At 41.6% G+C, this 12,616-nt stretch overlaps 1 protein-coding gene and 1 long non-coding RNA gene across 3 annotated transcripts; both read right to left on the reverse strand.

Moving 5' to 3' along the window:
- Window positions 1–265: 265 nt before the first annotated feature.
- Window positions 266–1,735, reverse strand: LOC136532697 (uncharacterized). Of its 2 annotated transcripts, XR_010778287.1 has the most exons (4): window positions 1,307–1,735; window positions 1,161–1,222; window positions 391–832; window positions 266–312 (listed from the first exon to the last, which is right to left on the reverse strand). It is a non-coding gene; the product is annotated as an uncharacterized lncRNA (long non-coding RNA). The 2 variants fall into 2 exon arrangements; XR_010778286.1 differs by having other exon boundaries at window positions 266–832.
- Window positions 1,736–2,497: 762 nt separating this feature from the next.
- On the reverse strand, window positions 2,498–8,213 carry LOC136532696 (2-isopropylmalate synthase A-like). Its single transcript, XM_066525292.1, has 12 exons — window positions 7,197–8,213; window positions 6,376–6,589; window positions 6,217–6,297; window positions 5,995–6,084; window positions 5,810–5,896; window positions 5,275–5,375; window positions 4,700–4,733; window positions 4,506–4,580; window positions 4,118–4,201; window positions 3,900–4,034; window positions 3,027–3,172; window positions 2,498–2,930 (listed from the first exon to the last, which is right to left on the reverse strand). Exons 1-12 carry the CDS (start codon window positions 7,913–7,915, stop codon window positions 2,789–2,791), a joined length of 1,908 nt encoding a protein of 635 aa, XP_066381389.1. The 5' UTR covers window positions 7,916–8,213; the 3' UTR covers window positions 2,498–2,788.
- Window positions 8,214–12,616: the final 4,403 nt, after the last annotated feature.

A 12,616-nucleotide genomic window follows, 5' to 3' on the forward strand; every position in this document is an offset into this window, starting at 1 on the left:
GACACAAGTGCCATTGGTCTGAACTTTTTTGCCCTCCACGCCACTTCGTCCACGTTTGCCTCTAACGGTGTCAAACGGAGCTGAGAAAAGTCAGAATTGCACTCAGGCTAGAGTACCTTGCTGAAAGTTGTGTTTTCCTCTTGTGCCACTCCCTGGCTCTGTGTTTTGGCGCCAAACTGATTGGCGATGGTTGTACACAGGGATTTTCTAGTAACTGGCTGTCATGGACTCATGGAGTATTACACGCAGTCACTGAGCCAACAAATTAGCGAACTGATCACTCAAATGTATTACTGTAGACGATACTTGATACTGGAAGCAATCCAAATAAATGAATGAGCAATAAGCTGAACAAATTCGGAACAAAATGTTTTGCGAGTTTACGAAAACCTGAAACAAGCCTGCTACACCCACTCACCCAGCATTCGATCACACCGAAAGCCTCTTTTGGTCCACCGTGGAGTAAATTCAGACTTCGGACTCCTACGGCTGTAGTTCCTGCCATTGAGACCTGGAAGGCTGAGACAGAGCAACTGGCTATCCACTTCAAGCAGCTGCTTTCCTGTTTGTGAGCTTCATTCAACTAACAAGGATACACCATAGCAATCATAGATTATGTTGGAAATTAATGGACATGACGATGAGACATGCAGAATGTGCACCCTGAATGATGAACAGAAATATTTCAAATGTAGGATACAATTTGGCCAACACAAGTCGCGGCGATGGCGATGCCAGAAAGAATAGACCTGAAGCAATTTAACTTGAGGTTGGTAACTGAAGCAATGCCAACTCCAAGTAGCAAGACCAGCAGAGAAACTTGATTGTCTCACTGCATATAGCAAATCATATTATCATAACGATAAATGAAAGGAACCGGCCTAGTTTCCTGAAACAAAATGATACTGACTGGGACCAATAAAAAATAAACAAGTTAAGCATCCTTTTAATTTATCCACTGTTCTAGTCAGGGTAGTTTTAGAAAAAAAATTCTAATCACCCTAATGCAAAGAAAAAAAAAGGCGGCAGGAAATCTTTGTTGTACAGTGGAGAATGTTGTATTGCCCAGTGCCTAATTTTATACACTGTTTTGGTCTGAACAGAATACAATCAGAACATCCAGTAGATAGGCAGCACCACTCATGATTTTTCTAACTAACCTGAATCTTTTCTTGAGGAATATGTCTCCAATAGTGAAGGGTATTATGGCCAACTTTGTCATCTGTAGAACATACTGAAGCTGAGCATGCGCTGCCTTCATTTTCAATTCAATCAAGGAAAAAAAACGAATGAGAAGAGGACTGACCTGGTAGAATCCAATGGAATTGAATCCTAAACTAAGGTTCAGAAGGTCAATCGAGGTTCCATTCAGATGGGATGGAGGGAGCGTGCACCTCTGCTGTCCCTGCGGAGTTTCCCCACGGCCACCTGCGCACGGGCTGTGCGCCGCCGCTGCACTTAGACGCCGAGCCGGCCGGTGAGCCCCTCCACGGCACCCTCTGCCCACCTGGCCCCCTGCTCGCGTCCCTTGGAAGCCGCCACCAGCGCCGTGCTTCCCGTGCTCGGCTGCCGCAAGTCCACCCGGCCGGCCTGCCGCCGCCACCTCGTCCCGCCCTGGCCACCGCTGGCGGCGCGCGGGCGAGCTCCGCCCCGTCGTCGCACATGACAGAGAGGTGGGGAGAGGTGGAAGTGAGAAGGACAGTCTAGACATTTTCCATGCCTGGTCCCACATGACAGAGGCATGAGACCGTTAAAACTCAACGGAAGTGTTTTGTAGCCTCACATATTTCACATTGGAAAAGGCATGAGCAAATACTAGCATTTGAAATTTGGATTTTTCTAAGCAAATGAATTTAGGGCCGATGATTGTAAGCAAAACTTTACTTCCCATCCATGCTAAAACTTAACAAAACGAGTGGGCTCTTTTCACTGATATATATCACGAAAAGTTTACGATTCAGAAACCAAGGAAGCAGCAAGAGTGGAATGTGTTCGATATCGTCGCACATGTATTTCATGGCCATATGTACTTTTCAGATTATAATTTATATAGTACAATTTCTGACTTCGCATAGAGTGTGAAATGACTTTGTGATCTAATTATTCGCTTATGATGGAATTTTAGGATAATTTTGATCCCTACAGGACTGCAAAACTATCTTAAGCATATCATGTATCAACTCGATTTAATAATTGTGAATTAATAAAATCCTTCCTTTATCAATAAAAAAATCTTAACCGTATCATAGACAAGTTATGGTAAAATAGTCATAATAAACATGGTTGTTATGTTATGAGCTATTTCACATCAAAACTTGAATTATATTATAAAGGTTTGTGCTTGGTGAAGAGTGATAATTGTTTACAAACGAAATGTTGTAACATCATGTTTAAAAAAAAATCATTTTCTTACAATAGTACAACCACATGCCTTCACAAATATTCAAGCTGGCATCACTACACAGTTAACACTCATATGGATGACGATTGATGGAGCACAGTTTTTATCTTGGGCATCCTTTATTCACTGCTCATGTTTTCAATGTCTAATGTTTACAGGCTATAAGCATGGATAATTATAAATGACCTCATCTTTCTTTGGCCAGAGTTCTTAATGGCAAGTACCTCGAAAATACAGATTCTATGGTTCATATATGATATACAAACTGGCCACGAGTATGGTATATGAGATACAGAAATCGTACACTACATAGGCCCAAGACAAGCCTGTCCTAAGCTGAAGGGCCGATCCTTCCAGAAATCTTGAACAAAAGGAACGCCACCAAGCTCATTCTGTGCTCGGAATGCTTGCGGTCTCAGGTACCTCGCTGCTGGCTTTCACGGCGCCAGCAAAACTGCAAATCTTGTTCAGGGCGCTCAGGTAAGCTCTGACGCTGGACACCACAATGTCCATGGATGCCCCGCTCCCACTGAAGTCAACAGACACGGAGCTGCGGTGAGAGAGAAGAACAGAATAGCAGAGAGCATGGAAGAAATGGAAACATATTTCAAAGGACTGTTATAACCTGAAGGAGCGATTGAAAGAGCGGCTAGTCAGGGCATGTTTGGCGTTGATGCTCACATCTCCAGTGACAACGACTCGAGTTGTTGCAATTGCGTCAATGCCTTCTGTGACTGATGTCATACTATATTCTCGGAGAATGGTTGGAATCTGCAGATTGTTAGTCCAATAAGATTTCTGTTCATTGTGATCGTTCAGTAGTCAAAGAAACAAAATAAATGAAACTGATGAGTTAGGTACAATCCCTGTCTGCACCAGTTAGTCCATTAGTGCTTCTCTACTCCAGACTGATAGGAGGCAACCCATGTTATACTCAATATGGTGTTAGATGATTAAATATTTGACCTTTCTTTTTTTTACAACCCCAGTTATTTTCTAGTTAAAATGGCACCATAAAAGAGTAATGTGCCCAATTTTCAAAGACAAACAGGAAGTGCTGTCAATAGAATATCTATCTCATGTCACATTGTATAATACTGCAGCTTTTGAAATAGGCCTTGGTGCCTTCCCAAGCAGCACAACTGACACTTCTTTCTTTCTCAAGCTGCTAAAACATACTCAGACACAATGCTCTAATAAATCATGGTAATAATCACAAGTCATGTCCCTGTATAGATGTAATTTTATTTTTGACATCAAGCCAGTGTATCATCTCTTGAAATTCATCTGCTTGTGATAAATTTCATGCAAATTCTAGGAAAAATTGTGGGTTATCATGATGACAATACAGCCAGAGGTTCATCCTGATACAAGTATTTCTCGTCCTTATCGAGAAAAAACGAGTACTTCTATTATTAAAAGAAAATGCAACATTCATATCTTTCACGTTTGAAGTAGTACCAGTGAAAGAAAGATTAAAAGTGTGGTGGGAACAAACCTGGATTATTTGGTCAACAGCCTTGTAAGCTGCATCGACTGGACCTGTTCCGACTGAACATGCTATTTTCTCCTCTCCATCTGGCCCTATCAATTTCACTGTTGCCGTAGATAAACTAAGTGTACCACATGTTGCCTGCAAAAGGATGAATCGCATTTCAAGCTTAGCATATCATGTTTCTGCTAACCAAAGTTTAGTAAACTGCAGCTCAACTATACCTGTACATCAGCAAGGGACCAAATAACCTTAGGCTGGAATATCTCATCTGACAATAACGCTTCTAAGTCTTCATCAGTTACACGCTACAAATCGGAACGAATTGGTTAATTTCCATGTGTAGAGCATGTACATGTTATAATAAGATTTGATGAATATAAACAGAACATGAAAGCAGCCCTCCAAGGAAATGTAATGATTAAATTAAATATGTAATGTAGGGGGAAAAAGGTGCCCAGAAAGGAAGGTGGAAACTATTAATCAATGCATGCAATTTTCGAAAGATTATAATAAAATGATGGAGTTGACATTGGGTAATAAAAAGGTGACATCGCCCAAAAAGGAAGGTCACATAAGAAATAGAGTAAGTACGTTTTAAAAAAGAGTCACCTTTTTCTTCTCTGCAACCTCTTTGTAGCGTTTAAAGAAGTCCTCAAACTCCTTGTCACCGATTTCATATCCAAGCTACAGTTTGAACAATGAAGATCATATCAGGTAACAATAAGAACTGGAACAGGGGAAAAAAACTTGAACAGAAAGCCCTAGTTGTGAGTAGAAAAAGAAAGAAAACATCTAAGCTGTACCTCCACTAGCTTAGATCTCACAGCATGTCTTCCACTGAAAGTAAGAAAAGAAAACGAATGGATAAGATTCTCAAATTTGATCTAATTTAATAATTTATTGCTGTATGCATGCCTAATTGCATTGAGCACAAAATATCCAATTCAACTAATCTGGAAGTGTATGAAAATATAGCAAACAAAGAATTTCAGAAGCGTAATCCTGATAAATAGATTAATTAAAGACTAAATATTTGATCAGAAAATTCTTCCAAAGAAAAACTATCAAACGTCCAGTTCAAGAATATAGTACATATAGTATAATATAAAATAATAGGATTTATGTTGTAACTAAAGTCTAATGCTTTGTACCCTACAACAACCAATACTTTTGTAGTTTTGTAACACTAACCAACAGCTAATACCGACCTAGTAGCCATAACATACAAGCATTCAAAATTTAAGCATTTGGGCTCCTTTGTTGTAGCATGAACACTGAATCAGCAAAACTATGAAGATGAGAGAAGTCTCCTGGAGAGACATCACAACAGAATATTTGAGAAAGTGAAGTAAATAGGGAAAGGTGTGTTGCATGATACCTGAGTTTCCCAAGAACAATACCAAATTCATTTGCACGTGTTAAACCAATATCATCAGGCGATATAATTTCATAAGTTCCTTTATTTTTAAGCATGCCATCCTACAAAACAAAACAAAAAAGAATGAAAGTGAACATAAAGAATCAGTCCACTCTTAAAAAAACACAGTTTAATGAGAATAGTTAGGTCCTCTTTGGAATGCAAGAATTTCACAGGAAACCACAGCAAACATGAAAAAATCCCACATTCCAGTTTCCAAAGGGGGGCTTAAATCATACATCTATGAGATCAACAGTTACCAAAATTTAAATATCTTAGAGGCTCAGAGTGACGAAGCAAGGTGAAACAACGGTTGATCCATAACAATGGTGAAAATAATTATTTACAATATATAGATAAGTTGCATTGGCAGTTGAGAACAAACTACCAAGGAAGTGAAAAGGAGCAATGCTATTTATTTATTTAGAACAACCAACCCACCACGGCTACAATCGCAATAAGTTGATGGTAGTAAGGAGACTGCAAATGTGTTTACCTGATGAATTCCACTTTCATGAGCAAATGCATTGGCACCAACAATAGCTTTATGTGGTTGTACGATCAGTCCACTATGCTCTTGTACCTAGAATAGTTAGAGCATTTGTGACAGAAAATCAGTCATCTGAAAAATGTATAAGAGACCAAAAGGAAAACAAACAAGACAAGATATGATTATTGTACCATTTTGCTTGTCAAAGTGATATGTCGAGAATCGATTCCAGTATAGAGACCATTTAACAGTTCTCTGCGGCATTTAATTGCCATGACAACCTGTAAAGGAGATAAGAAAATATTAGGCATGTAGAAACACCTAATCAGGCTAATTCAGATTCCTCTCCAAAACCCATCAGACTACTTTGTAAGGTACTGTCAGCAGATAATATGAGTAAGGCATCAGCTCACCTCCTCCAAAGAAGCATTTCCGGCTCTTTCACCAATACCATTAATAGTAACCTCTAACTGCCGTGCGCCTGCACGAGCGCCCTAAAGTTAAGTCAAAGTAGTAGCCCCATTAAGATCACAACAATGACAAAATATAAATAAATAAGGAAAAGGTAGTACCGCTAATGTGTTGGCAGTCGCAAGACCAAGATCATTCTGGCAATGAGTGGAAATGATAGCGTTTTCAATTCCAGGAGTGTTTGCCTTTATATCAGCAATTAACTTCCCAAATTCATAAGGAAGATTGTATCCAACGGTGTCCGGGATATTGAGAGTCGTAGCTCCAGCTTTTATAACTTCGCCTAGAATATGATACAAGAACTCTCTATTTGACCTGGATGGAAAAGTGAAACCAATCATGGCACAGCCATACGGACACGGGAAAAAAGGCCATTTCTTTGCAAATAAATACTATGAAATTCTTTTGAAGGTATCCCAGAATGAGCTAAACCTTCATCATCCTTTTTCGCACCAGCAAATTGTCCAATCCCCAAAAAGAAAAAAGAAATGTAGTACCTTACAAGGCTAAACATGCAACAAACTTTCAGTAGCCACCAACTATTATTACCCTGTTTTGATTCGCTAAGAAATACCCTGAAACTCCAAGAAACACTACTCTGCAAACTAAAAGAAGCTGGCTACTACTACTTAGCAGGAATGCACCACTTTGCCTCAAAATCAAGAAATCAACTTAAAAAAAAAAGAAAAAGAAATCAACTCCTATTCGACTAAATTGGGACCGTTTTTGTGTATGCCATATTACTTGTTGATTTGTGAACTTCCAATGAGATGAGTTGGAAATCTTAAACCAGCTCATGCTTTTCTTGGTACCCAAAAAAAAGGACCTTTATCTACAGGCTTACAGGCTTTCAGATTCGGAAAATGCAGCTAACAAATCAACCGAAATCTGATTTTTCACAACTGCAAATAGTGGCACGTACCTGCCGGCGTCCTCGGGGCTGAACTCGACGTCAGTGCATCCGAGGCTGCGGGCGTACGCCACCATCTCCCTGGCAATGGTCACCACCTGCTCGGGCGTCTTCCTGAGCTTATGCTGCATGTGGATGTCGCTGGTGGCGATGAAGGTGTGGATACGGGGCCGGCGCGCGTGGCGCACGGCCTCCCACGCCGCGTCGATGTCCTTCCTGTTGCACCGCGAGAGGCCGCAGATGACCGGCACGTGTGGGACTGCGTCGGCGGCGCCGGCGTCCTCCCCGGCGGAGGCGGGGGCGGTGGGGTTGCCGACCTCGATGGCGATGGAGCGCACGGCGTCGAGGTCGTCGGGGGAGGAGGCCGGGAACCCGGCCTCGATGATGTCGACGCCGAGGCGGGCCAGCTGGCGCGCGACGACGAGCTTCTGCGCGCTCGTCATCGTGGCGCCCGGGGACTGCTCCCCGTCGCGCAGCGTGGTGTCGAAGATGCGCACGTAGTTTGGGTCGTCGATGCGGTTCGGGACGTACTCCGGCCGCCGCTGCCCCCGCGGCGGCGGCGGAGGAGGCTGCTGCTGCGACGCTCGGGCGGAGACCGCGCGGACGCGGAGGCAGCGGGCGGCGGAGAGGACATGGCCGGAGGAGAGGACTGGGGATGGCAAGCGGGTGGCTTTTGGGGCGGGGGTGGAGCAGAAGGGTTTAGCGGGGGAGGAGAGCAGCGAGGATGCCATGGTCGGCCGTCGGCGTGGGTTTAGTTGACGGCGGCGGCGGTGGACATTAAATTATTGGGGAAGGAGAGTGGAGAGTCCACTCCAGTCCTACACGGCAGACGGGCAGAGGCAGATGAATCAGATATCTCGGACGGGGATGAGGATGGCGCCGATGAGGTTTCGTGGGCGGTACGGAGCCACGGAGCGCGCCGGTGTCGTGTCGTTCTGAGCAGAGCAGGCGCCGCGGCGGCGAGCATGCGAGAGTGGTGACCGGGGCGAGTCCGAGTCCGTGTCCGTGCGCAACAGTGCACTGCACGCACTGAGCACAGCAGCAGGCACGATCCCACGAGGCTGTGAAAGCCAACGGATTTCCTAACCGATTTTTGGATTTGTGGGACTCGGATAAGATCCCCTTTATTCTATGACATCGAAACATCTACCACGGCAATCAAAAAGTGACGTGACAGATGCGATGCAATCAGGAGTGGTTCATCTTGTTTTCATCGTCTTTCTTCATCTTCTCATCGTCTATTTGCATCACCGGGGCTAAATTGGTTAATACTACTCCCTCCATCCTAAAGTCTAAAGAAAATACAGTTCTAAAACACAATTCCAAATTTGGTAATCAATATAAAGTTTGACCAAACTTATTAAGAAAGAGAGAGTAAAATTTATTATACTCCCACATTCCAAATTATAAGAAGTTTTTGCTTTCCTAGTCAGTAGAAAAAAAATATAATTCTACAATAGAAGTAATATCTTTTTGTATCGGAGTGATAAGCATATTTCTTGTAGGAAAAAGTAGAATTTTATAAAATTTGGCTAATAATTATTCAAGTTATATACAAGTTTTAAAAAAAAACTTGTATCTATAGTTGTATTTAAAGTATCTCTAGGTTGATATTGTTTTCTTTTTGGCAAATAACAACATGTTTTAAGATAAATGGATGTTCAAAATCCTGTACTCCCACATAACTTAAGGAAATTCTCAAATGGCGTGTGTGCCCATAGATTAAACTCAACTAAGGTGTTTCTACTCAAAATATGGTTTTATTTTTAATAATTTTTTGCTAAATCTAGAAATTAACACCTCGTTGCACTATATTTTAGTATACATTTTAGAAGTCACAATGCATTATATATTTTAGGATAGAGAGCGTATTTATGGCTTTTCTCGTATCAAAATTCACTTACCAATTTGGGCGGGGGAGTAGTTAGCTCTAAACATTGGTGGGTCTTTATCGGAGTAGTTACGTTGATGAAGACGGCCACTAAAACAGACGGTCCGAATTTCATATTGGTCATGGAGGACCACACGCTAAAATCTGTTTTCGCGGAGGGTAAACAACGACATGGTTGTCCTTTAGGCCGTCTGTAGTGTGGGAGCGGTGCCCCAAAATAAATGGGCCCGTTGTACAGTAATAGGCACCGCTGCCCACTCAGCTGTAGTGTGGAAAATTTTTGGGAGCGATGCCGTCTGCTACGGTTGGGACCCAGTTCCAATAAAATACTCTCGTTGCCTTCTTCGTTCGCGCGATGGAAAATTCCCCTTTCTCCCGTTCCTCTGACAGCGCTACAGTGAACAATTATTGTTTATGTTTTGGCACCGGGTGAATGAAGATTCACCGCTTCCAACTTTTCTGGCCCCAATCAAAACAAGCACCACTTGTTGCAGTGTTGGGAGTGATGCCCAAACACTCTCTCTCCTCTTTTGGGCATCACTCTCTGACCACACTGCAGAAGGCCTTAGCTTTCCTCGAAAGATTGATTCTAAACGGCAAGACTTCAGCAATGGATCTTTAATCTTTGGATCATATATTCAGTAATATGTCAATATCGTCTCGAGAAGTCCCTGTAAAAGCATTTTTCAACCCTTGAGGTTAATATAAGAACTCCATGGAGGATCGAGCAGCGGCGGAGGCAGAAAAAAAAAATAAAAATAGATCGAGCGAGTTGTAGTGAGAAAACTGAATCTAAAGCATAGAAACTAATTCGCACTGCATTCACATATCGCAACAAAAAAAATTAAGGCAAAAAAGTTACAACCACAAAAATTATGGTCCCTGATCCTGGTCGGTTGGCCCGTTGGGATACGAACACCGGTGGATATGATAGCAGTTGAATGATTGGTTGGGCCGTTGGCCATCGGGGAATAGGATGATTTTCATCGGAGCATCAGGCAGTTGGGCCTTCATATGGGCTGCTGCGCGACAGTACCAAGGTGGCAACATCAGGCCCAGCCAGGCTGCCACCTATCTTCTTCTCAGTCCTGGATGCATGGCGGGCTTGGCTCAGCAGCCATCAAAGAAAGAGATCTCTCAAAGAAATGGATGTGAGGAAGGAGGAGGGTGTGGGAGTAAGCACGCTACTTCCAGGATAATGTCGTTTTGAGGTTGTCTTAAATCAAATATTTTAAACTTTAACTAGATTATAATAATCTAGCTATGATAAAAAAACAGGCCCATAGTTTGATCACAATGGGTACAAAACACAAGGAGAGGATAGACAAACCCAAATAATTAATATTTATAGCTCATGAAAGTATCTCTAAACATTCTCAAAAATTAGATTTCACTATTGGAAAATATCCAAAAAAATTAGAAATTTTCCAAAAAGTTTAATTGATGTCAATACATTTTCAAAAAAATTGGAAAATAAAAACATGAGATGCATCTAGCATGAGCGCATTCACCATTAATGTATGTTAAATTCGTGTTGGTTGCATCTCATATTTTTGTTGTACACAGTTATTAGAACACATTTAGACATTGGTTAGAATATGGTTTGGGAAACTTTTTTGTTTTGTTTTTTGAGATATTTGTTTTCCATTTTCCAGAACCTAAATCTATTTTTCTGGAAGCCCATATAGAATTCTTTGCAAGCTATAAATATTTTATTTGGTTTTGCCATGTCCCAACTCGATTTTTGTAGCTTTTTAGAAGTTTGGAGATATTTTTAGTTTAAAAACCTAATCTGCTATTTACTGGATTTTAAAAATAAAATAATGAAACCGTGTTGAAAACCATTCCTAAAAAGGGTAGGGAAATAATTGAAATAAATTTGCAAGTTGATAGGTAAGGTGTTTACTTGTAGAGTTAGACTACGATGATAGTTTATTTTTTTACGACAAAAAAATAATTATATTAGATAATAGCTAGGTACATCAACATACTACAAGCACTATGGATTACACAAATATCCAGAAAATTTATTTTCATCTAAATTGTACCCACACTGTGAATAGCTGCAGATCTTAAAATCAAACTTGTACGACGCTTTGCAATATGGATATGACCGCACAGGTAAACACTCGGCAAAAGGCCTGAGAACAGATGTCCAACGAACGACGGCCAATCGGAGAGATAAAATGGACTTTTCCCTTATGCATATCAAGCATGCGTGTTATTGGATTGGTGGATCATCCGTCTGCTTCAAACTAGCCCAGCTAGTTTACACTGCTTGGAAAATTGTTTGGACATGCTGGCTTGGGACATTGTCCAAATGTTCGTTCTGGTTAGCTTGAACTTATAATTTGTGAAAATAAAATCCATAAACAAAAATTTCAAATCTTTAATTAATTTTGAATGTTGCTAAAAACTATGATGTTGTTTTTTGTGTTCTAAAGGACTAGTTATGAGTATGTCAGCTCCCTGCAAACAATTTTTTCTACAGGAGATATCTGCAGAAATAAGAATGCATCATGACGTTTGAGACTCCAAAGAAATTGCATAATTAAGAAAAAAAAGGAAAATGCAGCGTGACATTTGAGGCTCTAAAGATATTTCATAAATGAAGCTACCATGTAATGCTCGTCAAAGCCTCGTAACTTAATAGTGTTTATTTTAATTTATGTAATAGCTTCACTCTTGTTCGCGTGGATGAAACACACAAAAATATGACTTAGTTTTCTCTCATCCAGTCAGGGTCACATAAAGCATGGCTCCTAGCTAGGGGAGGGGGACTCTATGGAGTAAAGAGGCCGGTACCGAAGTACTTTGGAGTAAAGAGGTACCGAAGAAAGAAATAAGTTTCTCAGTATACTCACAATATGACTGATGATCTCAATGTGAGGGAGTTTACGTTTTGCATCCTCTCTCTACCTTCTGCTGCCACGCCTCGACGACAGCAGCGAGGCCGGCCATGAGAAAGACCATGGAGGCCGCCGCCACCATATCAAGAGCTTCAGGGCTCACCGGTTCCATCTCCTCCCCTGATGCGAAAACTAGACGGTGTATGTCTAATAATATGAAAAGTATGTCTTATCTTCTCTATCTCTATGTTTTCTGTTATCTATCTCTAACTCTTCTCTTCTTGATCTTTCCATCTTTATCTTCTCCTCCCATTGTGTTGCGCTCACCCTCTATCCTCTTTCCCGTCATCCTCATTTGCTCGGTGTTGGAACTCGTCATAGGCTTCTCTGCCGTTACTTGCTACGCCAACCTGTCAATTTGATGTTCCCTGGCATGTGACAATGTCACGGGCCGATATAACCATGACGAGCTCCGGAAGAGTTAGGAAGAGTCCAAAAGCTAGGTTTGCTTGTAAGTTGAGTCGAGTCCTTCCTATAAATATAAAGGGAGATGTATCCTTTAAATTAAGCAAGAAATAGTTTAGTGGTAAAACCCTTTATTTCCTCTTCTTCTGTTCCAGGCCGCTGCCCCCTCCCTTTCCTGTGCACGCATGAGCCCGTCGCCAGGGTACAGGCCGCCACCCACCCCCCTC

Source organism: Miscanthus floridulus, unplaced genomic scaffold, assembly GCF_019320115.1.
Source record: "Miscanthus floridulus cultivar M001 unplaced genomic scaffold, ASM1932011v1 fs_687_5_6, whole genome shotgun sequence".
NCBI lineage: Eukaryota > Viridiplantae > Streptophyta > Magnoliopsida > Poales > Poaceae > Miscanthus > Miscanthus floridulus.

Bases quoted from the DNA above. Each gene is read 5' to 3' on its own strand.
- LOC136532696 (XM_066525292.1), bottom strand. From the start codon at position 7,915: ATGGCATCCTCGCTGCTCTCCTCCCCCGCTAAACCCTTCTGCTCCACC. The intron at 6,590-7,196 runs GTACGTGCCACT...TTTTCCATCCAG, and splicing joins AGCCCCGAGGACGCCGGCAG to GTCAAATAGAGAGTTCTTGT. The intron at 4,581-4,699 runs GTACAGCTTAGA...TTCAAACTGTAG, and splicing joins TGAGATCTAAGCTAGTGGAG to CTTGGATATGAAATCGGTGA.